The sequence below is a fragment of the Lates calcarifer genome, linkage group LG3, assembly GCF_001640805.2.
Source record: "Lates calcarifer isolate ASB-BC8 linkage group LG3, TLL_Latcal_v3, whole genome shotgun sequence".
Classification (NCBI taxonomy): Eukaryota; Metazoa; Chordata; class Actinopteri; family Centropomidae; genus Lates; species Lates calcarifer.
In genome coordinates this window covers 10,810,171-10,833,986 of record NC_066835.1, presented here as the reverse complement: position 1 = coordinate 10,833,986, position 23,816 = coordinate 10,810,171, and the positions used below count along the sequence as shown (strand labels likewise).

Genomic DNA, 23,816 nt, shown 5'->3' with positions numbered 1-23,816 from the left:
AGTTATTCTCCTTCATCTGAGACAAAAAAAATTTCAATATGAAAAGTTCAGAGCAGAGAGTACACTCAAGTGTTACAGGCAACATGTTCCTTGTTTCTTTACAGAGCATAACATTTCTTAATTGTCCTGACTTGGGCAGGGGTGAGCTGAGGTCAGCGCTGGACTGTTGGACCCACGTCCTTCCAGTCAAATTATATTTTACTTCTTTACAATATTATTTAATGTAATGCATGTGTTTGAGAGCAGAGAATATTGTGCATGTATTACAGCAGACTGTGGACAAACAGCCTGAAAAAAACATCTGATTAGTTTTAAACTTAAAATTGAGTCAAACAAATATTTTGAGTGTTTTTACAAACTACATTATAACACAAATCTGGCAAGTCCTTTCTGCTCTTTAAGAAAACCATGTAACACCTTTTGATATAATTTGTTTACAAATCAATGTAATAATTTTTTAATGCACTGGAAAGTAGAGCAGCTCTGTTTCTGACCCTGCACACTGAGCTCCTTGTAAAGAGAGAGAGTGATAAGTCACATTTTTCTTACACAACACTGAAATGCCCGGACCTGGGAAAAGCTTGTATTATGGTTTGATGGTGATTAAAACAAACTCTCCCGACACCTCACAGAAACAGAAGAGGGGATCAAACGCAAACCCCATCTAAGTGAACATCCACTCCCTGTTATGGGTTTGTTGCTAACTTGGTGAGACCAACTGATGCTGTGGCCCAATCACAAGGTCCAGGCCACAGCCACGGCAGTCAGCCCCAATTCATCTGGCCTTGGTTGCCTTGATCTGACCAGACGAGCCAGCCAAGAAAAATACCACCAGACAATCCTTTTCACGCTTGACTTAAGCTCAAACATTCTCACAATCCCTGTTCCTCTTATTAGAAAGAGCCGAGCATGAGTCTGCACTCATTAATGCAGTTATTGTTTGGTGATTAAGTCGATTAAGAAAGGGTCCTCCGGTTTGAGTAATGTTTACTTGTGGCTCTGACCACCGTGGTTTACCCAGACAACTGTGTAGTGAGCAATCGCTATGAGTGTATGTGTGGGAAAATTCATCTTTTAATCAGCTAGATGGGAAAAGCACTTCAAAGGCATACTTGCAACTTTTGAACTTTGACTCTCAACGCTGACACCACGCTGAATGTGACCTTTTGGGGTAAAAGTGGGACATTATGAGCAGAGCACCATGCATCTCTCTGCCTACCCAATTTTCTGTTCCAACATAATTACTTCTCTTCCTTTTAAGATTTAGGTCGGATAAGGAATGCAGTCTGATCTCGTAGGAGCTGAGCAGTCTCCAGCCAAATAACTCGTGACTCTATTGTTAACTGCTTGCCCTTTGTGGCACATGAAGCTTTTCCAGCACTCAAGGAGGGCAGCAGAAATAAGATTAGTGGCGTTCATATAGTCTGGTTTGGGTGCAACGTGGGCAGATATTGACTGCACATTTTTGCCAGACAATTGTGGCGCTGTGCATTTTGGATATGTCTATATTTCTTAAACAATGCCCCAGTGAAAAATTGTACACCTGTGTTTGGTAATAAATCAGGTGCCCTAGTATATCAGTGGCATTTAGAGTTTATTAGATCAGTGCTGCCCTCCTATGGCCATCTGGGAAAACAACAGGGGCCTCACGCTGTCACCAACACAGTTAAAACCACCACCAGTAGTACTGTGTCCGTAATTAAAATCAGTCTTTCTTAAACATTCAAAATATATTTTGTCTTAAGATATTGCTTCCACTTCACACCTATTAGAGTAGTTTGTATAACTGTAACAAAAGCAATGGTATTTTAGGCTCCGGTGGTGAGATGTGTCTACCTGGCAATACAGTAGGGGGTTGACTGGGTTGGTTCAAGTCTTATCTCTTGGTGTGCTGTGGCATTTCTCTCCTGTCTCCCTGTCTACTCGTCCACACACTAGTGAGGTGCTTAATTCTCCTAAAATAGAACAATAAAAACAAAGGTCAGCATATGATGACTCAAACTCAGAAAAATGCTATAAAACAGGACTCTTAAGACAAGTTATGGTTTTTATTTTTTCTCACAAACAAAGTTTGTTTACAAAAAGGAACGTCAAAAATAAAACTGTACCTATCTATTGCATGTCATGCTGGCAGTTTGAACTACATGCAAAAAACAACAATAAGAACATTGATAATAATTATTACTGTACAAAAAAAATGGTGGGGAAGATATGAGGCCAAACATCATTTCAAAACCAGAAAGAAAAACACTTGTATTGAAAAAAAAAAAAAGAGTTCTATAAAAAGGGTGTTTTTTTTTCCTCCAGACGGAGTCATGTGTTTGTACATGAGACTTAAACCAGGGCACAAGACTCCAAAACCACCCGGGTAGACAAGGTTGTGTGAAACTGCATAGAGGCAGAGAAGAGCTTCCCTGCTCTAAAGACAAAGGGGTGAGGAAAGAAAGTGAAACAAGAACCAAAATGGAAGAGTAAAGGTGACTGTGGTGTGGGCGCTTGAAACACAAGCTCACACACACACACACACCATCACATACACAGTTAACCTATACAGTTTGAAGCCCTTACAACATAAAGTCATGCTTCATTGTCAATGTGGAAAATAACACAACAGAGAAACTACATGAAATTATCTTTGAACCTATAACTTCTTCTCAAGATCCCTTAGATTGAGTTGCTGTAAAAAGTGATAATCTGAGGTATATGGCTTAATTTTATCCATCAATTACATGACAAACAATGAAGAAAGTATGATTCATGTTTTCAACAGAGGGGAAAGCAGGAGGTGAAGAATCCCATGTCTTCCTTCACCCACAGATATGCCAGGGCCAGATCATGAAGAGTAAAACACACACTTTCTGATGTTTTAAAAATCTTTGAAGTTTGGACAAGGACGAGAAGAAGAACTGAGCTGGCCAGTGGAGAGACAGTTGACTGTGGCAGTAGATGCATATTTTCTCTAAAGATGTTGGTGACAGAAGTACAAAAACGGAAGCGGTGTCTTAAGCATGGATGCAACTTAGCATGTGATTGTGAGAGAGTCAATCGGTGTCCCTTTGGTTTTTGATCCAGTGTACTAAATTTATTACAAAAAAATGAGTGTTACAAGATTTCAGGTCCCTCATCTTAATGAGCAGTGCTTAAAATCAAGGTTATCGAGCGTCCTTTGTCAAAGTTGGTGGCATCTGTCTGCGTCACATGGGCTGGTGTGCGTGTCGTGGGTAGGTGGGCGTGCGTGTGTGTGTGTGTGTGTGTGTGTGTGTGTGTGTGTGTGTGTGTGTGTGTGTGTGTGTGTGTGTGTGTGTGTGTGTGTGTGAAGTAAAGGTTCCTGGTTGGGGCTCAGTCGGTGCTGACCTGCGTGACCTGTGCATCAGCTGTCTGGTTGGTGGACTGAATGAACATTGGCTGGGTCAGTTCCTGGCCTGCTGGCATCGTCACCTGCTGAATCTGATACAACTGCTGTGAAACAGAGAGACAGAGAGGTTGAAGGTCTACATGTAAATGGATTTTAATGGGATGAGATGACAGCAAGATTTTACATAGATCTTAGGTTGTTAAAAGGAGGTATTTAGGCTGCTTTTAGCATGAAACATCAATTAGAATTTTTTTTAGAAATATTTTGTCTGGGTCTGTAAATCACTATTATTACTGCCTAGCTTGGCCTGGATACCCTTGAAAGGGAGATATTTAATCTCAGTGAGGCTTTCCTGAATAAATAAAGGTTAGACTCATTGTATTTTCCCATGTATTTGTTGCAAATTGTTACCTGTCCATCAGTAAACTGGTTGAATTGCTGCTGTCCTTGCTGTACCTCTGTCTGTGTGATCTGAAAACAAAAACAAGTAAAATAAAATAAACAATTTAGCAACATAAATGTTTAGATATCAGATGATTGGCTTTCTCAAAGCTATTTTTGTTGTTTTCATGACTACCTGCTGGGTGTTGGCGAGAGTCTGAATCTGTCCTTGGACCACTTGTGCCCCAGAGACAGGCTGGGCTAGACGGATGTATTGTAGCTGGCCTGTATTTAGCTGCACCTACAGTCAACCAACACAAGGGGGAGACAAAGTTTGGTTAAGAGCAAAGGTCATTCGAAAGCAGAGGTCACAGCCATTTTCCTACTCTAAACAACAGCAGCAAGAATCATTCACTTCCCTTTGGTGAATTGTTAACTCTCTCAAATGTATGTTTAATAGCTCCCATCAGTGAAGAATTGATAATTCACTAAAACACTGTGTTTGTAAAGTCCCTCACATTACTTTTGCCGCCTTCCCTCCACCACCAATCCCTCCCCTAGTTCCAATCCCTCCTCTGTTCCAGCTTGATGCCATTTCTTACCGGGATTTGCTGAATCTCTCCTGTGTTGGTGATGATCTGCTGCATGACCTGCATTGGTCTGGCCCTGGGCTTGAGCAGTCTGAGCCTGACCCTGAGCTGCTGCCGCCTGGACAATTTGTACCTGTTGACCCTCACCCACCTGCATGGCCACCGGTGCACTCTGACAGAGAGAAACAAAGAGAGAGAGAAAAAGAAAAGATTAAAGCAGAGAGGCATACAGAAAGACAAAGAAGTAATACATTAGTAGTTGAACAACAACTGGTACAGGCATGTAGTTTAAGATTGACACAAAGCAAAGAGCCAGGAAATTGCTAACTTCCTGGAATGTGATTTTAACCTGAAGCATGACGCTTATGTATCCCTAAATATTAAAACTCTGTTAGAAGATCATCAGGCGGGCACAAAAGACATGGGGACATAAGGTGACAATGCAGGTTTCAAGACCTCTCTTTCTCTTCTGTCTGTCACACTATCCAGGAAAGGCCACCTGATCTCATGCTGCGGCCGCCCATACAGACCTCAGTCATCTGAGCAGGAACAGAGCTCATAGGCAGCAGTCATCTAAAGGACTGAGGCAGCAAGAGTCTGCCTTTGTGTGTGTGTTTGTGTGGTTAGTGAATATATAAATGCACGTGTGCATGTGTGTTTACCGTGATGGGTGTGCCCTGTGATTGCACTTGCACTTGCTGTAACTGCTGCATGGTGGCACCTTGCAGCATCTGATGGCCGACAGAGCAGGATGAGAAAATGAGAGAAAGACACACAGTGAGAAAGCAGCGATAGCAACAACTTAACACATGAATGTAAGCATGTGTGGGGTGTATACACAGACAGCTTAAACGCTAATGCAGCAAACAGTGACATAAGCAGCATAATGGTTATGAGATATGCAAGTAAAACAGGAGAAATGACAGAGGCTGAGGTGAAATGACAAAAAGAGCTAAAAAAAACATGGTGGAGGTTTGGACAGGTTTTAAAAATGCATGTGACGTTAACAGCAGCTTAAGCAATGCCAACTGAGGTTTCATAAGTACAAAAAAAATTGGTGACCTTAGAGAAAAATTACAGAATTGGTACAACGGTGACAACTAGTGACACTAAAAGCTCTGCACATGGACACACGGATACATAAATAAAAGATATGAAATGAGATCTCTGCCCATCACCTTTCGCCATCCTAACTCTCTCTCTCTCTCTTTTATTAATTTTCTTTATTCTTCTTACTTCTTAATTCTATAGGACTTTCCTCACTCCACAGACCAAATCTATTGCACCAAACATGACGTGTCTGATGGAAGAGGCAGGCTCCTGAACTCATCAGGGAACACTTAAAAATGAATATTTCCTTAATACAGAAAAGTAGGGATGCAAACGTGCACTAGGAGACAACAAACCAAAAACCTTTTTTAGTTGGGCTAAATTTAAACATTTCACTTATTACCTTAAGGCCCACCTTTTAAAGTGCTACCTTGCAAATAGGCTACAATGAGGTCTACGTAAGGTGAGTGTCACAGCGCGACCTCCCTGCTCTCAGCGGGGACTGCAGCAGTAGCAGCACTGGTGAATCAGGCCAGGTCTAAATGACTATGACAGCTCAGCTAAAGGCAGTCTGCTGAAGCAGCATGAAGCACCACAGCAGCACAGCTACAGTACATGACATGCAGAGACCAAGCTGGAGAGAGAAAGCGCTTAGGAGCAAAAGTAGTAGAAATTAGATAATTATAAAGAGAGACAACTGAACGGTGTTGCTAATTATGCATGTTTGTTATCTTATTGTTCAGTGAAACACTGTGATCCTGAGGGGAAATGCACTCTCGCTAGTACTCTGTGTGTGTGCAAAACAGTTTGTGTTTCTTTGCATGTGTGCCAAGAATATGTAAGTAAATACAAGTAAATATCCTCTTTTAGCAAATCAAAGATAAGGGAATATTCTAGTTTTCCTCTAGTAGCGAAGTGTTCAGATCTAATGCTTCCTCTGCGGGGTGTCACAGGGAGGGTGTGCATGTGTGTTGCTATGTGCCCTGGGTGTGTTCTGAGGTTCGGTTATTCCTGCTGGTGGGAGAGTGGTCAGTTCCTAAATGTGAGCTACAACTACTGTCAATAAAATCAGGAATGATGACCCAAGTAACAAGCCTTTTTCAGCAGGATTCCCAGGACTAGGTGGAGTTTAGAATGTGTCACTTAGCACTACAGGGGAGAGGTATTCAGGTGTTACACACACACATAATATCTTTTTCTTGAAGTTCAGTGCAGGATTCATTAACTGGTGAGTTGAATTTCTTCTCCACACTGCAATAATATTGCCTGGAATTCTCATATCTCGCTGTGTTTCATTTTGTTGCTGCTTGTTTAAATCTTGGTGTGTGTCCTTTGCACTCTGCAGTGCTTCATGACAAACCCTGTGAAGAGCTCCTCTAACGTGGCATTGGTAATACCTGTCCTTGCTGTGGCTGTGCGATGATGATCTGTCCAGGCTGGATGGTCGTGGCTGTCTGTGCACCAGGGTTGCTGGCCTTGCTGTGTTCCCTGCACCTGTACGGCTCCGGGTTGCTGGGCCAAGGTGAAATAGTACTGCACCGGCTCTGCTGGAGCTACTGACTGACGCATCTCCTCCTGAAGATGAGAAACATACACATACAAACACACATACATACATACACACACACACACACACACACACACACACACACACACCAAAGGAGGCCTATCAGTCCATTACATCTCCATGAAATTATTTTTGCAGGTGTAACAGTAGAGAAGAGCAGGTCTGATAAATAACTGATGGGATGTGGCTGGGGAGGAGTAATGTAATCTGGACATCATCTCCATTACAGACATCATACTGGTCAATACAATGCACTGCAGGCCTGGAGGCATGCCGAGTTGAACATGGTGATATGTTTTTACTCTTATTACCCAGGAGCAATTTTCACAAACATTTGTGTCTCCAATTTATTCTATTTACTAAGTTAAACACTTATTGATTTATGTAGGGAAATGTTCTCTCTCTCCACCCTCTCCGTGGGTCATCTGCACAAATGCAGTGTCAGAGTTTACTCAGCACAGTTCAGGAGGTTAAATGTTTGTTGGCATGGGGGTGGGGGGTCTTGAACCCACCAATTCTTATAAATATAATTAGCAGTAAACACTGACCTGTGTCATGCTGCTTCATAACTGACTAATGAGCAGGGCATCATCTTGATGAGGTTCCTCCATCACCAGAAGCGTAAACACCCCTCTCCCAGCTCCATGACAACACAGCTGAGAGTGTAGGATGTTTACATGCCTGGAGACAGTCTACTTGACAACAAATTTAAATATCGCACTCCTCCATCTGGTATACAAAATTATTATACAGTACATCAGCCTCTTGCATGAGCAAAACTTCAATGTTATAAGCTGCTCTCTCTTGCGGTCCTTGTTAAATTAGTTCCTGGGAAGGGGCATGTTTAAACACACTCTGCTACTAGTAACTATTAGCTTTTAACTGATACAGTTAGTATCACTGAGGTTACTGTTGGCCGTCAGAGGCAATAAGATGCTGCAAACATCCGACTGAAAGCCCTCGCTGTCCAAACCCCAGCTTCCAGTCAAGGATGTTTACAGCCCCTCCAGGTTGCCAACAATGGAAACACACCCGAGATGAAGACCCAAATGATCAGCCCTGCTGCCTGCGCTAACTTTAATGTGTAAGCTAATTATTTTACAAAAAACACTTTGGATACAGTCGCTGTTTGCATATCACTGAGCATGTAATTAAACTACCCAGGAAGTGTGTGCTTCCCTACCTGTCGTTTAGGGGGTTTCAGGTCGTCCCGGGGAACAATGTCGATCAAGAAGTCAAACTGGTCAAACTTTGTTATTGCCATGGCGATGTCGTTCCTCTGTAAACATAACAGAAACAGACGGTCAGGCGATTAGGTCAGAGTTTAATTATGTTAGCTCAATATATGCAGCAACCTATATATAAACATGCCTCAGGGCCCAAGGTCAACTCTCTCAAAATAGCCACATGAGAGACTACTGTGGAATTGAAATAAAATTCCCAGTAGTGCTATAACAGGTATTTGCTCTGACAGCTAAGCTCAAAGGAAGACAGTATACGTTTAGAGCTGAGCAGTTAGTCAATAGAAAGTTCACTGGTGACTATTCAGATAATCAACGAATGATTTGCGTCACTTTTCAAGCAGAAAAATGCCAAACATTGGCTTGTTCCAGCTTCTAAAGTGTGTGGATTTATTGGTTTTCTTGGTGCCATGTGATAGTAAATTCAATATATTTTGGTTTTGGGCTGTCGGTCAGTAATTTCAACATGGCTTCACAAATGGCGATGGACACTTTTCACAAATGTTCTCACATTTTATAGACAAAACAATTCATCAAGAAATTAATAATTAGCTGCAGCCCTGGATAAGTTACATGAAGGTTCAACAACTTTCTCAACTTTCTTTTCTAGCCATCCAGAAAGGCAAATGGATTGACAAAACCAACCAACCTAGCACTACAATCATAAACTGGGATATGTGACATGTGAGAAAATGAACAAGAATTTGGTTTTCCTGCCCCTACGAGCGCATGCTCTGCTGTTATACGCCTTCCTATATCCACAGCAGTGTGCTGTCTCAGTGGAATTTTCCACAGGATATTGGCAGTCAGGACCCCCCATTGTGGCCCTCCCTGCGCTAGAGGCTATTTATAGTAGCTTGATTAATATCTGGTAACACCAGGTCACATCTACACTTGTTCTATTGATGAGCGTTGCTATGGTGACCCCAATTGGCGTGCACTCTTCACAATAGGATTCAGGCTCTGAGCATGTGTTTATGTGTGAACATGTGGAAATGAAGGGCACTGTTTTCCCTCACTTAGACACAAGAAAATCACACATGCATGAGGTGACGTGTCACAAGTCCCGAATGTGCCATCTGTGGTATAAAATGTAATTAACATGTAAACCTGCACAGTAAATTAAGTTTCTATTTAAAGCATACGATGCAGAGTTCTAACAACACTGAGTTCCATGCTAAAAAAAAAAAAAGGTCTCAGGGACAGAGAAGCTGAGACAATAGGAAAGTGAACACACTTCCAAAGTAGGTCTTCAATTTCAAACTCTTTTTTCCAGTCTCTTTTTCTACCTGTGTTGGCATACACACACATATCCATGGGCTGCTAATCTCTCAGAGGTATGTGAATGGATAAAGTAGACTTAAGGGCTTTCATGTTCGGCTCCGCAGTTTTTCCCCCTCTTGACATCCAGGTGAGACAAACTCTAGCCTGATTTTCCCGACTGCTCCCATCGGTGCTCTCAAGCTCTCTGCTTCCCTTTCCCTTCGCATCATTCCAGAGTCCATCTTATTCAACTTTGGGACAGCAGAGCAGGCAAAATGGCACCGGAGGGAAAACTGGGTCACCGGCGCCCGCCTGGCTTTGCTTTCAAAGTCAGTGGAGGGAGAAAGAACTAAACAGAGGGATAGTCCTCAAGGGGATGCTGGTATGGGGCCTCTGCTTGTATATGCACACAGACAGTGAATAGAAAGCAACAAACCAAAAAGACAGCCAAATGCAAGGGTGTGGGAGAAGAGCTAAAGGGAAAACGATGGCAGAATAAGGAAGAAAGAAGAAGGTATGGAGGTAATGTGATTATTACAATAGATGGATGTGACTGGTAAAGTACGATCTGATCAAGGTAAAACACACTGTATGTTATTGAAGGAGGACAAGGAGAACAGAATTCACACTACTCGACGTGTGAGTCTGACCTGTAGTGTGCGTCTCTTGTTGTCCTCGGTGTGGATCCACGCTCTGAGGGTGAGCTCTGTGATGAAGATCTGAGCCGCTTTGGCAAACAGGACTGGAGCTTCTGCACTGATCATCTGTACAGAGGAGATGGAGTTACACTCGGTTAAATACACCCACAGACTATCAAACATAATTCACACATCAGCTATAACATGAATCACTAAGGACCTGAGTAACAAATGGCTGCATCGCATTCACAGGTGCTACAAAATAATTAATGTGTTTAAAAATGCTAATGCACCAGCCCAAACACTACTAAAGCAGACTATATTGCTAAGCTGGAGGATGCCATTATTTTTCACCAAAACACTTTAATTCAAACCTTTATTTGTCCCAAACAACAACTCTTGTTAGCTGTAAAATCTCCAGTCTGCAGGCCTAAGCAGTGCCAAACTGCTTAGCTTGAAGCTCCACTTATTAAAATTGAGTGGCACTGAACTCTCAGACCAAGCCAAGTGACAAATGGTTAAATACGGACATCAACGTGAATCTTAAATGTACAAAATGGACTGTAATAATTCCACAGTACTCACGTGTTTGCACACATGCAGTGAAAATTACTGTGTCAGAGTTGACAGAAGGGTCTTGTCTTGAGATATGTTAGTTAGTGATCTCCTGATCTCATTTCCACTTTAAGCTGCTGCTTAACTAAGGGGATAGTGCTCTTGACACGACACATTCAAACCACACACACACACACACACGTTCGAAGGCTTTCTCTTTAAAGACTATGAACGGCGATGGCTGATAATCTGGTGTAATGGGGGGAAAATAATCACTCCTCCATGTGCAGTAACTGTCTAGTTGAATGCAACTGACAAATGTGATAGGTAGGTTCCTTTGAATCGAGCTTGTGGACACATGCCCTAAAAGCCAGGGATAACCTGAGAATATCTGAAAGGTTGGTATTGGTGTCAAGGTGTGCTTAAAGTGCTGCCTATCAATTATAATGAGGCTAATAAAATTCGGATTGCTAGTATATTTTACAGAACAGCTGTTTGACATAAACCACAACTTGCAGCAACATGGGGCATATTTTAAAAAGTCAACAAGCAGCTAAAATCTAAAGCTATCAACTAATCTTCTGCTTCTAATGGCTGCAATGCCAGGTGACATTAGCAGCTACCTGCTACACAATCAGCTTTGTAATTATCTTACTTAATGATGCTTGATTATGTCTGTATACACGTTAATATGTTGTGATGTAAACCCATGTGATATAAATAATGGATTTCTTATCAACAGGCACTGCTGAATGTGCAATAGCTGATAATATTTTTTTCCATTATAAGATCATCTTTACTGTTGAGTCCAGCAGGTTATTAATGGGCTCTGAGTGGACTGAGGAAGATGGCCACATTCAGGAACATTCTTTGAGGCTTTAAGGTGTTAAAATAATTAAAATTCAGACTGTGCGTATAGAAAAATGTGAGTAGAATCAGATGTGTTTAAATAATTCTTTTCAAGCATTACTGACTATTTTTCCCTGGTCTTACCTTTAAGTGAACCTATCTCTGCTGTTATTTCAAACAATTTGCATTAGTGTCATATGGCCTTGTGTATTTGGTTGTGTTTGTAGTGGATTTCAGTGGCAGTGCACTTACTATTGCTACATACAATCCCCAGATTACAAATATTCTCTCATTCCGGTCTTACTTTGACATCCTCATCCAGCTTCATAATTTTCTTGATTCGAGCCAGAGGCAACTCCTGCACGCGGAAATCCTTCTGGAAGCAACAGATGTGTGTTCAGTGGAGAGAAACAGAAAAGAGCACGGGAAAGTTGTGTTCACATTTGTGCATGTTTGAAACCATATGAAACCATTAAATCTCAGTGTTCAGCTCTCTGGATTGTGTATGTCTTGTGTGTTTCAGCAGGCGTGACGTACCACAGTCAGGTTCCTGATCTCCTCCATGACACGAGGCCAAAAGGACTGCAGGGTTTGCTGGGCGTCGCTGCCCCCGGCTCCAAACGCATCTGCGGACATCCTCTACTCTGCTGCATGGAGGGATGACAGGGAGTGGCGGGGAAGGAAGAGGCAAAATGTTAATTATTAGAAAACGGAAAAACAAAAGACACTCAAGACGGGTCATTCTCTTAAGAGCAAAGGACACCGGGACACATTATACAGTGTGAGTCCAAGCCAGGCCTGTGCTGCCCAGAGCTCTTCCCGTGTGTCAGAACCACATATCCTATCACAGTCTATAATTAAAATACAGTGAAATCTAAAATAGAGCCCCAACGGACTTCTATTCTCGTCCTTGTGGGATGTTGACATGCCCACCACCGGACTGCCTGCTCACTCCCTGATTATGAATGGCTCTATCACCTTCGGCACATAGCTGCAGCTCCTCTACAAACACAAACATGTCATATGCACATCAATTTGCTGCTGGTGACCCCATGCACTGAGGACACATGTCTGTTTGTGTCACAGAGAAACAATCTCTTGACAACAGCTGGGTCCTAGTTTTTGAGGGATGCACATTGCGAACACACACGGACATGTGCTGGCAAACTCATCAAAAGTTGTGAAGTGAAATAAACCAACTGTTACACACACACACACATGTAGACATAAAAAGTGTTTCTCTGAGGGGTCTGACAGTTTGAAAGAGGATCCAGCAGGTTACTATGGCATGCCAGGAATCTGCTGGGAGAATATTGGCCTGCCTGTCTGAGCACGCAGAGCTTGGAGTGTCTGGATCGCACTCTTTCACTCTCTCTCCCTTTTCTCCCTACCTCGGTGAAAAGATTCGGCAGAAGGGAGAAGAAAAAGAAACATGGAGGGGGGGGACAGAACAAGAGATGAGTGTGTGGAGCTACTCAAGAGAGACGGGGTCTGTTTGTGTGTGTTGCTGAGGGAGGGGCAGTGCCTTGTCCAGTTCAGCATTAATCCAGCGCTAAGACAAAGTGCCAAAGGCTTTAACAGGGGGAGGTAAGAGACAGACAGAGCCGCAGTCAGGCTGCTGTGCAAACGAGCTATGTGGGTCAAACAAGACAGAGAGAGGGAGACACGGAGAGAAAGAGAGAGACATGACAGTACAAAGAAAAGGAGTGTTAGGAGAAAAGGGGGGGGGGGGTCTCCTCTTTATCTTCTCTTTCTTTTCTCACTCTGGGCCAACAAGCATGAATGGCAGCAGCTCGCGTCCAGCTGACAGACCAATACAGTACAAAAAGACAGCCTTTCAAACACTCCATCCACTGTCTAGGTTCTGTTACAGTGGTGTTGTATGGGATTGTTTAGACTTTGGGACCACGTCAGCTCCTTTGATCATACCGGTTGAGTGCAGCTGTAAATATTTGACACCGATAAATCACTAATTCTGAATGCAGACCCTTTACCTGATTGATTTTTGACAGGAAGTATCGTTTTTCTGGCATTTGTGGAAGTTACTGAATAATACAGAAGAAGCGCTGCTGCATCCTGTTCTGTCATTCAGTTTTCAACAGAGAGTAGCCTAAATCAATGAGACAGAATGGCAGCAAGTGTGTGTGTGTGTGTGTGTGTGTGTGTGTGTGTGTGTGTGTGTGTGTGTGTGTGGGGGTGGGGGGTGGGGGCTTTATATAAATCAATCAGGCCGCTTGTAGCTATGACATGCCAGGCTAGTGATTGACCTTGACAATGTCTCCCCTTCTCTGTCTGACGCTCCAGTGTCCAGTTGCATTTCAAGGTTGATTGAAATCCTGCAGTCACTAGAACAATCCCAGCATTCCACGGGGCAAGAATGACTGATGGGAATTGTAGTTTTTTCCCCCCTCCTCTGCCCACTGAGCGAACTGACCTCTGCGCACTTCGCAGCGCCATGACCATGCAAATAGGCTGAACAAAGTAGGAGCAATGAGAGCCATTTGTTTTTCCAGCTAAATGGCATTTCATCCCTCTTTATCAGCACTTGATCTTGTGATAATTGTGAACAACACAACCTTGTGGGTGTGGGTGTGGGTGTGGGTGTGTGTGTGTGTGTGTGTGTGTGTGTGTGCTGTCTGCCAGCTTGTGTGGCTCTCTCCAACTGGTAGCCTGATAAGAAACAATAATTACGCATTTCACTTAACAGCATTACAGACAACCATCAGGTTAATTACCATGGTAACAACACTGTGGCTCAGAGGATAAGAGTTAAAATAGCAAATGATTCAAATGATAAAAAAGAAATGTAAAACACACATGCCACCCCTGGTCCTTCTTTCTGCTCTCACACATATCTCACTTCTCTTAATCTCCTGCCTTTTCTTTCAAAACACTCAGAGAGAGAGAGAGAGAGAGAGCTGTTATTAAGTCACACACACACACACACGCCCCAACCCCCTCCCTGACCTTGTGACCTTCAATCTAAATACACAGCCACGCACTAACCATAGCGGCAGCATGAGGTGGCGAAGGGGAAGTCAATGCGTGAGAAGAAATGAGAAAGCAAATGTGATGAGAGGCAGGCTGAACTGTGAGAGGGGGGAAAAAAAGTGAACATGTGTGAGAGAAGGAGAGAAGTATCAACATGCCCCTGAGCGTGGCTCCTCCAGCTAGCTGGTGTTCTACCTACAGTATACCAATATTACCATATTTCCCAAGGCTTTTGCATCAATGGAAAGTTTGCGTGGGAGAACGAAGATGTCTGACACAGAAGTGCAGAACATAATGTCTTCTGCTGACTTTGTGCAACACCTTCTATGGTCTGGGCTGAGTCTAGTCAAAAAAACACTCTGAGTGGGGCTATCCATGGCACAAAGAAAATCAATTTTGAAACTCCCTGTAAGCTAATAAATGTCAACATTATAAAAGTTGTACACGGACTAGAGGTTGATACAGATAACTTAAGAAAGCCAATGTCAAGATGGCTTATTTTATGTGCAGTGATAAGTACCATTTGCCTCTAAATTCCAGGTCTCTAATCTACAGTATGTTTGAAGTACTTCCAAAATGGAAACCTGTACTAAAGAGTTTGTTAAAGCTTGTTAGTTGGTTCACTTCTTACTACTACGCTGTCAGTGTTCCAAGTCGTTCTAGATAAAGTGTCCACAAATGTTGTGAATGCACTGTGCTTTCCTGTGAGCTTGTTTTTCCTCGATAATACAGTGCATCATTCTGTTGTAGTGTGCGATGAACCTGACAAGCTCATCTATGCTGTGTTGTTCTAAGCTGCTACAGTATGCTATATTAGGGTACACTGTGTTGTTCTGCACTGTGCATCTCTCCTCTCCTCTTCCCTGCGGTTCTGCTGTCCTTCATCAGGTCAGCGAGACAAGAGAGATGCCAGTGTTGGGTTTCCTATGAACTCTGCTCTGTGTGTATGAGTGTGTGTGAGTGTGTGTCTTTGAGGACAAATGTGATGTCTGCGCTTTGTCGACATTGTCCAACACAGCAACTTGCTCTTCCTCCTTCAGCGGCTCTACATCTCTCTTCCTGTCTCTTCTCCAGTACTTCCCATCTCTCTCTGTCACTCGCGGGTGTGCGTTTCTCTTTTCTGTCTTACTTACTTTCACCTGATCCCCCCCCCCACCCCGCCTCTCTTCCAACTTCTCTGGGAAAGTCAATGTTGCTCCGCTTGCAGCAGCTGAATCAGCGCTAATGCTCTTCTCCCAGCCCGGCCCTGCATCTCTCCTCTCTCGCTCTCATCCCTGCCTCCCTCTTTCCCTCCCTCCCTCCCCCTCTCGCTTACTGGCACGTCACATCAAGCGGCCACTCACAGCAGCATCAGCGACTCACTCCAACTCTGACATCACACCACTTTACATGAGCCTCCAATTCCTGTCCAAATAAACCTGATAGGACTTTGGATCAGTGCAGGCAGAGGACCGGAAAAAACAAGAAGATAGTATCACTTAGCCATATGCCTATTCATTTGCTCTTTAAGATTAGCAAAAGGGCAGAGAAAGGGCAAAGAGGCAGAGCAAAGTTTTCAGCCTGCAACTCCACACGCAGGCATCACTGTAAAAGAGAGTATAGTTGAGCAAATGAATTAATTGGTCTTTAGTAAAATGTTCTGCAGTTAATTGCCCCCCTTAATCACCTGACAATTGATGTGAAGTGAGCTTCATTTTGCTGAGCGCAGTTTATGGGTAATGAGGCAAGGAAGTTTGGAGACAACCTGGAGGCCTATTTGAGGCAGAAGAGTGAACTTTTTTCCCTGAGGTGTTTCAGTATCACATTGTCCCAAGAAGAATTCAGAATTCATCTCATCCCAGATCTTTCCCTGAAGCGGGGCTAACACTTTGTGGAGGCCAGACTTAAAGTAACATACTCTGTACAAAATTAGCGCATCAATGTGTGGCAAGCATAATTTCAAGCAGGTGACACTTTTTTGTTACCTTGATCATTGTAGCCATTTAGTTAATGTGTCTGGTTGATTTGGTAATATAAGAGTGTAAAAAGCTGTGAGAAACTGCTACAATGACCTGGTTAATCATTCAAAAATTAAAACATAAGCTGTAAATTAGTACAACCCAGATCACTACCTCAGGTTTCTTTTACAGTGCTGTCTGTAAATAATTGCACATTACATGGTTGGTAATTTTTACAGTTCCCTTTAAAACACCAGTGACTGGTCATATACATGGATAAGAGCAAAGTGACATAAAATATGCTGACAAATGATAGAGGGAGGGCACGAAAGAGAGGAGGGGATAAAAAAAAAAAACAGATTATTTCTTTCCCCCATTCTATGACCTTAAAGTAACCTTCCACATTGTTACTGTTCATGGTTACCAACAGTTAAAACATCAGGCTGTACAAAGAGCAAATATGTACCCACATGGACTGGTTACCGCTCAATTTCATTATAAATGATGAAATCAACTGAAAAACATTTTTTGAATGATATAGTACCAGCCAGGGGGGGTGAGTGTTGCTACACTGACATGGTCTTTAGCAAGAGGTCAGTTTTCCACATGCTGCTGTGTGAAACTGTCAATGATGCAGAATGGACAGCTCTGCGGGAAGGTCACTAAAGGTTGACGTCTGCGAGGTTTTAACTGACATCCTAAGCAGAAAAACGAATGCAGCTCTGTTTACACAATTTACATTACCATAAACCGGGAAGTGTCATTGAACCTCTGGATGTTTCACATTCAGTGTTTACTATGACAGTTTTATTCTGATCTACTGTACCCAAACAGATGGACTAAACACAGCCTAGGTAACAAATGTCATTCAGTTAAATGACGGCCATAAACCAAAGGGGTGTATTTACAAATCCTGAACTGTTAAGGCGTTCACCTTGATGAACCCTATCACAAATGCCACACAGACGGGCATGGTTACAGCATGCAGGGTAAATGATCTACTCAAGCAAAACACACACACACAACCCCCCCCCCCCCCACCCCTCCTCCAAAAAAAACAAGAAGTTTCCAGCCAGGAATTACAGATTAACTGCTGGGAAATGCACAACATTTTCACAGATGTTGGTGCAAATGTTTTGTGATTAAAAAAGAGCAGACGGGGTTATAATGACGGACATGCGCGCCGTGACCTGGAGTGTAACATCCCTATGGCATGGCTGGACCGATCCAGCCGACCAAACAGCCATGCAAACTTTGCCCTTGGTTCTGCTTCAAGCCAACTCCAGGAAGTGCTAGTCACTGATCTCCCAAGGTCATTCAACAGAGGAGAGAGAGAAACCAGAGAGGGAGGAGGGAGGGAGGGAGAGAGAGAGAGAGATGAAAGAGAGAGGGGGAGGGATAGGGGGAGGATAGAAAAGGACAGGTTTTTCAACTTTCACTGCAGCACTTAAGTGACCCCAGTGGTTCGTGCTGTGTACTCTCTAAGAAGCTTAATAAAAACATCACATACTTTACATATTAGCCATGTTCTGTATCCTCCTTTGAGTTTCGCTTCTCATCTCCCTCTACATGTTTCCTTCTCATTGCTGACAGAGAGACTGCAGGGAGCCAATCTCACATTCCTGTGACCTTCATCCAATGCTAGGCCCAGTCCCTGGCGTCAAAGTAGGCAGGGCTAAAGCTACCTGCATATTACATGCTGGAACACAGCTGACTCCCCCTGGCTGCCCACACGCACTGTCTTTACTGAGAGTGTGCACATGTAAAAACACGAGGGGGGCAAGGGCAAAAGAGAGAACACACAGCAGTAGTGGTCACCTTAGTGATAAGAGGAAAGGCCTGGCTATATCTAAGTGGCTTGCGTGTTTCGTTTACTTTTTCCTCCCCCGGTGTGCCTATGGTACAGCATAGGGCACAAATGATATTCAAATCTCATGCAGACAGCAGCCAACCCTGGGATTTGGCAGCAAGGGCTTCAACTTAAGAGTTATTTTTAGTCTCCCTCTCTCAATCTCTCTCTCACACACTCTCTCTCTCTCTCTCTCTTTCCCCAACGGGACTTTGTTTTGTCAAAGGCACCAATGGAAACTTTCAATTAAGGAGCACGGGAGGGGAGAGGAAGGGAGTCAGAGGCAAGTGAGAGAAGAGGCGCCCTCCAAAGATTCCATCAGAAGAGATCAGATCAAACTATTAGCCTCCTCTGCCCCTGCAGCTGACAGGCTGACAGTCTGTCCCATCTGGGCGTCTGGCACTGTCGGGGAGGGGGCCTGAGGGGTCCCGGGGTCACTGCAACCAGCTGCACCTCCACCCCTGGAGACCCCTGACACCAACAGTGACAATAACACCCAGAGATATCCTCTCAGAGCCCTCCATATACAACAAATCTCCTCTCAACATGGATGCCATCTTTGCCGCTCAGCTCTGCGTCACTGTCTGGAGCTAACATGTAAACAAGGACATCGCATTGTGGAAAGCAGGGGGTCCAGACCAGCACCCTGAGGTTCTGTGGCCACAAGGCCCCCGGGACATCAGCAGCACCAAGACAGTGAAGCCCGTCTGAGCACAGAGTCAGAGTCTGGCAGCTATGTACTTCCAATGCAGGCGATAACAGGACACTGAGTAAGTGTTCAAATGTGTGTCTGTGTGCATGATTGTCCAAAGTCAAAACACAATAAGTGACAACCAAAGACAGACAGGCTTCACTCTATATTGTTACTTTGAGGATGAAAATATACAACAAAAATGAAGAACAATTAGTTTTTTTTTAAAACCAAAGTCCACTCTGTAAAAAGCATCAATGCTGCCCTGAGGTGACAACTGAAGGATGTGGATGAGATACACACACAAAAAAATGCACAACTCCAATCTTTCAAGGAGAGTACTACAGGACAGGAAGGGGGGGTTTGCTGAGGACAGCTGTAAAGGACAGACACTGTCTCATCACTGCAGAGCATGATGGAGAGAGAAGACATCAGAAAGTGAGGAGAGGAGAACAATTTATTCAAAAACTCTTAAACCTAAACAACTTGACAAGTCTCCTCTCTATGTGTGTGTTTTCAGCGGTCAGACTTACCCCTGTGCCCTTCATGGTGAGCGGTCTGCCCTGTTGGAGCAGAGCAGAATAGAGGGAAACAGATAGCCCTGTTCAAGTCTCCTTGAGAGCCAGCAGCGGCAGCAGGAAGAAGAGGCACAGAGGTTGACAGAAAAACTCTCTCAAGCTTCTTCACTTCCTCCAGTCCCCTGATCGTATCAACAGACAAAAGACACTCTGGCTCCACTGGACGGCTTTAAAAAAGGCTCTCAGCCCGGACACACAGAGAAGAGCAAGCCCCCCCCACCACACACACCTCCCCTTCTTCTACCCCTCCCCCTTCTCTCTCCCACTCTCCCTTTACACATTGCCCTGTCTCCTTCAGCAGCCCCCCAGCGTCCTCCTCCTGCCTAAACATACAGCCCTGTCTCTCCTGTTTCCCTTCTGACCAAGTCCCCCTCAACTCGCTGACCTTCTGTGTTTCTCTGTCTTTTTCACCCTCTAACCCCTCTCCCTCTCCCTAACCAGTGACCTGTGCGGTTTGTCTTTGAGCTGACCCCTGGCCCGGCGCAGAAGGAGGGGGGCGAGAGGGAGTAGAGAGCCAGCACAGCAGCAGGCAACAGCGCAACAGCAGGCAAACAGTACGGCGGCACTCCCGACACACAGACAAAAATCTCTAGCCTCCTTCCCCTTTAACATTCAAGAGTAATCAATCTAGCATGCTACATGATACTCAAACCCCGCCTCACACCCAGCTCCCACCTCAGTCTCACACTTGCAACCAATGAGAAGACAGAGTCCTCCTATTCCATTGGACGCTGCACACACCAATCAGCTCTGACACATCCCCTGCTCCTCCTTTTTCCTCTGCCCAACCCCCTTTTACCGACAGCCAACTTCCTGCTCTAAGTTACCTTGAGCTGCAGGATAGGGGTCAGGGAAAAGAAAAGAGGAAGAGAGAGTAGGGAGGAGAATAGGTGAAAAAGAGCAAACAAAGTTGTGGAAAGCTCTTCGGGGGGTGTGTGGGGGTGTGCTCGTAGTGGCTTGCCTCAGCATGGTTTGTCCTCAGGCGGTCCTTGCCTCTGCCGCTGCTGCTGGACGGATGAGAAAGGTTCCACGGGCTGCTCTCTGACAACTGCTCTCTGCTTATTTACAATGTCAAACTAAATGTCTCCCTCCGCCCCACCTCCTCTGTGCTGCTATAGGCTGATAGTGCAGTGATGCAGGCAGCCACGCTGGCCCTCACTGGCTGAAAGAAGTGCCAGAATGGATGCCGCATGTTGCATCCACATGATTTAAAGTACAAAAGCATACTAGGCAGACTCGCTGTCTCATACGTGTGCACAGGCATACAAGCACATCCACACACATACACTTTTGTCCTTGCTTTCTCATTCATCCTTGCTCACAGCCACAGGTACACACCGCAAACATCTAGCCTCTAACCAGGATACTTGTTATAATGAGATTCATTGTACTCTTAATATTATGCTAAGAGGGGAACAAAATTATCTACATGCATGGTCACTCATTATTCATTTAGAATATGAATTAGTTGAATTGGACTTTATTCAACAAATTCTCATGACTCATTTGAACTCATTCCACTCACTGCAAACACAACATGACTACAATGAAACCATAATTATGGAGTCGATCAAATTTACAAACTAATAAGTCCTAGACATATCCTTGCAGAGCTTTGCACAAAATGAAAAGAATCAGCTGACTGCTGAGCAGCCACAGAACGGGGGGGGGGGGTACTGCATCTGATTCTCGTCCTATTTGTGGATAAACAAGACTTAAGAGATATGGGTGAAAGTCTGTAAACAAAGACATTGTTGTCTTGACTCCAAAAACTATGCTTACAGCAACTTCCACAATTGAAACGTCATCAAAAAAACCACGTCAGCAATGTCATACAATGTCCTTCTTGTTAACACACCGCTGGTTTAACGTGCATACTTTCTACACAGTAACCTTTACTTTGGAACACCGAGGCAGAACCCTGCTGCTCATGTGCAACACTCATGGTGTGTAATGCACCACTGACTCCATCAGCAAGTCCACATTAAGACACATAAAGCTCAGATGATAAAGTGTCGAGAGGGGATGGAAACTGAAGGTGTTATGGTGATGAAATTTTGGTTTGGAGTGGCATTTAACTGATAAGTTGTGCAAAGGATGGTGGTATGACCTGAAGCGATTATGCTGCATATTACTGCAAATCCTGACTGTAGTGAGGAACACAACAAGCTTAAGAGGGAGAGAAAGAGAGCAAACCTGCCCCATCAATGAAAAACCTAGAGGGGGAGGGGAACCGGAAGGATGGAGAAGGACAGAGAGGAGAGTTGTTACAGGATGGGAGGGGTAGAACAAGTGGAGAGAGGGCGACAGAACAAGATAGAGACTCAAGAGAAACAAAGCTAAATGTTCCCTTTTCTATTTTAGTGAGGAGCATGGGGACTAGAGCAGGTACTACAGCCATCCAGTTAATGATTAGAGCGGAGCTGCACAAAGATTAATCTCTCCAGTATGGCTGCCATCGCCGGAGTAGTTCTCTCTGTAGGTGCACACTGGCTACCCAAAATGCTTCAGTAATGACACCTGGCAAGGTCACCATACAAATGAGACCTTCCCATGACCTGCGCTGCCCGTAGCAGGGGCATGTTTGCTCTCACTGGTGCTGTTTAGAGATAAACACCCACCAGCTAGACTATAGGTTTGATAAATACTCAGCACTCTCCGGGTAGGCAGGCCAAGCCATGCATTCATCCACAAATGTGCAAAACTACATGCACACCTGCATAACAAAATGGTTAGCTGTCTGACTTGCACACAATTTACTCAGATTAAGTTCCCTAAGAAATGAATGGACCTAATCCAGTCATTTCAAATATAACATAACTGTCACATTAAAGGTGCACAGAGAACAATGATGTAAATGCAGAACAATAATATAGCTCCTCTAAATTAATAAAATAAATCAAGCTGTGGTGAAGCTTGTAACACTGTAAACTGCACACAGAATCTGTCTCCACTGCCAACAACAAATAGGAAATTCCACTGCATCTTTGAAACTTTTATGTTCACTAGGGATATAGCAAAGAGGATGTATTGTTTTCAATACAATTTCAGTACATATTTAATATGAAAGAAGCAAGTTCCTGAAGGACAAAATTTTGTTTTCTAATCCAGCTTAACACAAGTGCAGCTTCTTATTGGGTTCTGTCTTTTTTCTGTCTGACAGGGCTGAATTTAAAGTTATCTTTAATTATTTAAGCGTTACACGATATCTACATTAAGTTTTATCAAGAACAGGGGTCCTGCTAATGCTGACCTCAGTAAGAGAACGAAGATGTACTTAATATATACAAATAGATAGTATAGTACATTTACACTGGAAATAGAGCAACTTTTGTCTTTGACGCGTCAGCCTTTAATACGGCGTCGCACTTTAATTAGGTCGCTACATTATACATTAATAGCATGTTTGATACAAAGTGGCTAGCCGGAGACAATGAAACCGACGCAACATCCCGGGTAGCTGATATTTAATTATCAGCCAGATCCAACGTCGATAAAATTAACTACAATATTTAGATGGACTCTAGCGCTGTAACATACCGTCTGCTTAATACGTATGACAGCAACGTGAAACACATATATTTAGCACTGGCAGCTAGCGTTATGGTGGACTGTGACTTCGTGCTAACGTTAGTGAAGTTAATGTTAGCTTGTAGGAGATGCACACTGGTGAGTGTTCTATAGCACAGGTGACCATCCGCAGTGTGTGTAGTTTTAATCACTACTGGACAACGAGACCTGCCATCAAATGAAAGTTTGCAAAGCTTTCCAAAGCTAGGAAGAAGCAGTCTAACCAATAAAGACAACGTTTGGATCTGTCCTTCAGACCAATCAAACCTCGGACTAGATTCCACCAATCAAGGTTTTTAGGGCTAAGTTCGTTCTGCAACTGACGCCATTCGGGGCCCAGTAGAAATGGCCAGCCCAACCGACAATCACTCAAACAAGAGCCAACATGGTGGACACAAAGCATCAGTTTCCTGACCGCCCGTGATCCCTTCAGCGGGCCACCAATAAGCGCCTCAGAGAGCGGGGAGGGAAATGGCGCCTATGTTCATCTTCCAAAACAATCGTCTATTGGTCAAGAACAGCAAATGAAAAAAAGTGAACTAATTGCCCCTACTTCCACCCAGCACGGGCTCCTTTCTTGTAAACGTTCCATACACAAAACGAATTTTAATTTCTTACTCACTTTGTTTTACGGGTTCGAAGTGAAGTCCGTCTCAGCGTATTATTTATTTTATTTAGCTAGCAAGGGGAAACAAGATGGCTGCTATTCGA

The 23,816-nt window shown here is 43.8% G+C and overlaps 1 protein-coding gene across 1 annotated transcript; it reads right to left on the bottom strand.

Moving 5' to 3' along the window:
- Positions 1 to 2,029: 2,029 nt before the first annotated feature.
- nfyc (nuclear transcription factor Y, gamma) lies at positions 2,030 to 23,783 on the bottom strand. Its single transcript, XM_018697598.2, is given in 12 exon segments — positions 2,030 to 3,459; positions 3,767 to 3,826; positions 3,933 to 4,037; positions 4,339 to 4,392; positions 4,394 to 4,498; positions 6,774 to 6,839; positions 6,841 to 6,951; positions 8,127 to 8,222; positions 10,098 to 10,211; positions 11,794 to 11,865; positions 12,027 to 12,136; positions 23,728 to 23,783. Coding segments are annotated over 11 exon segments (1,002 nt in total). The 5' UTR covers positions 12,126 to 12,136; positions 23,728 to 23,783; the 3' UTR covers positions 2,030 to 3,339.
- Positions 23,784 to 23,816: the final 33 nt, after the last annotated feature.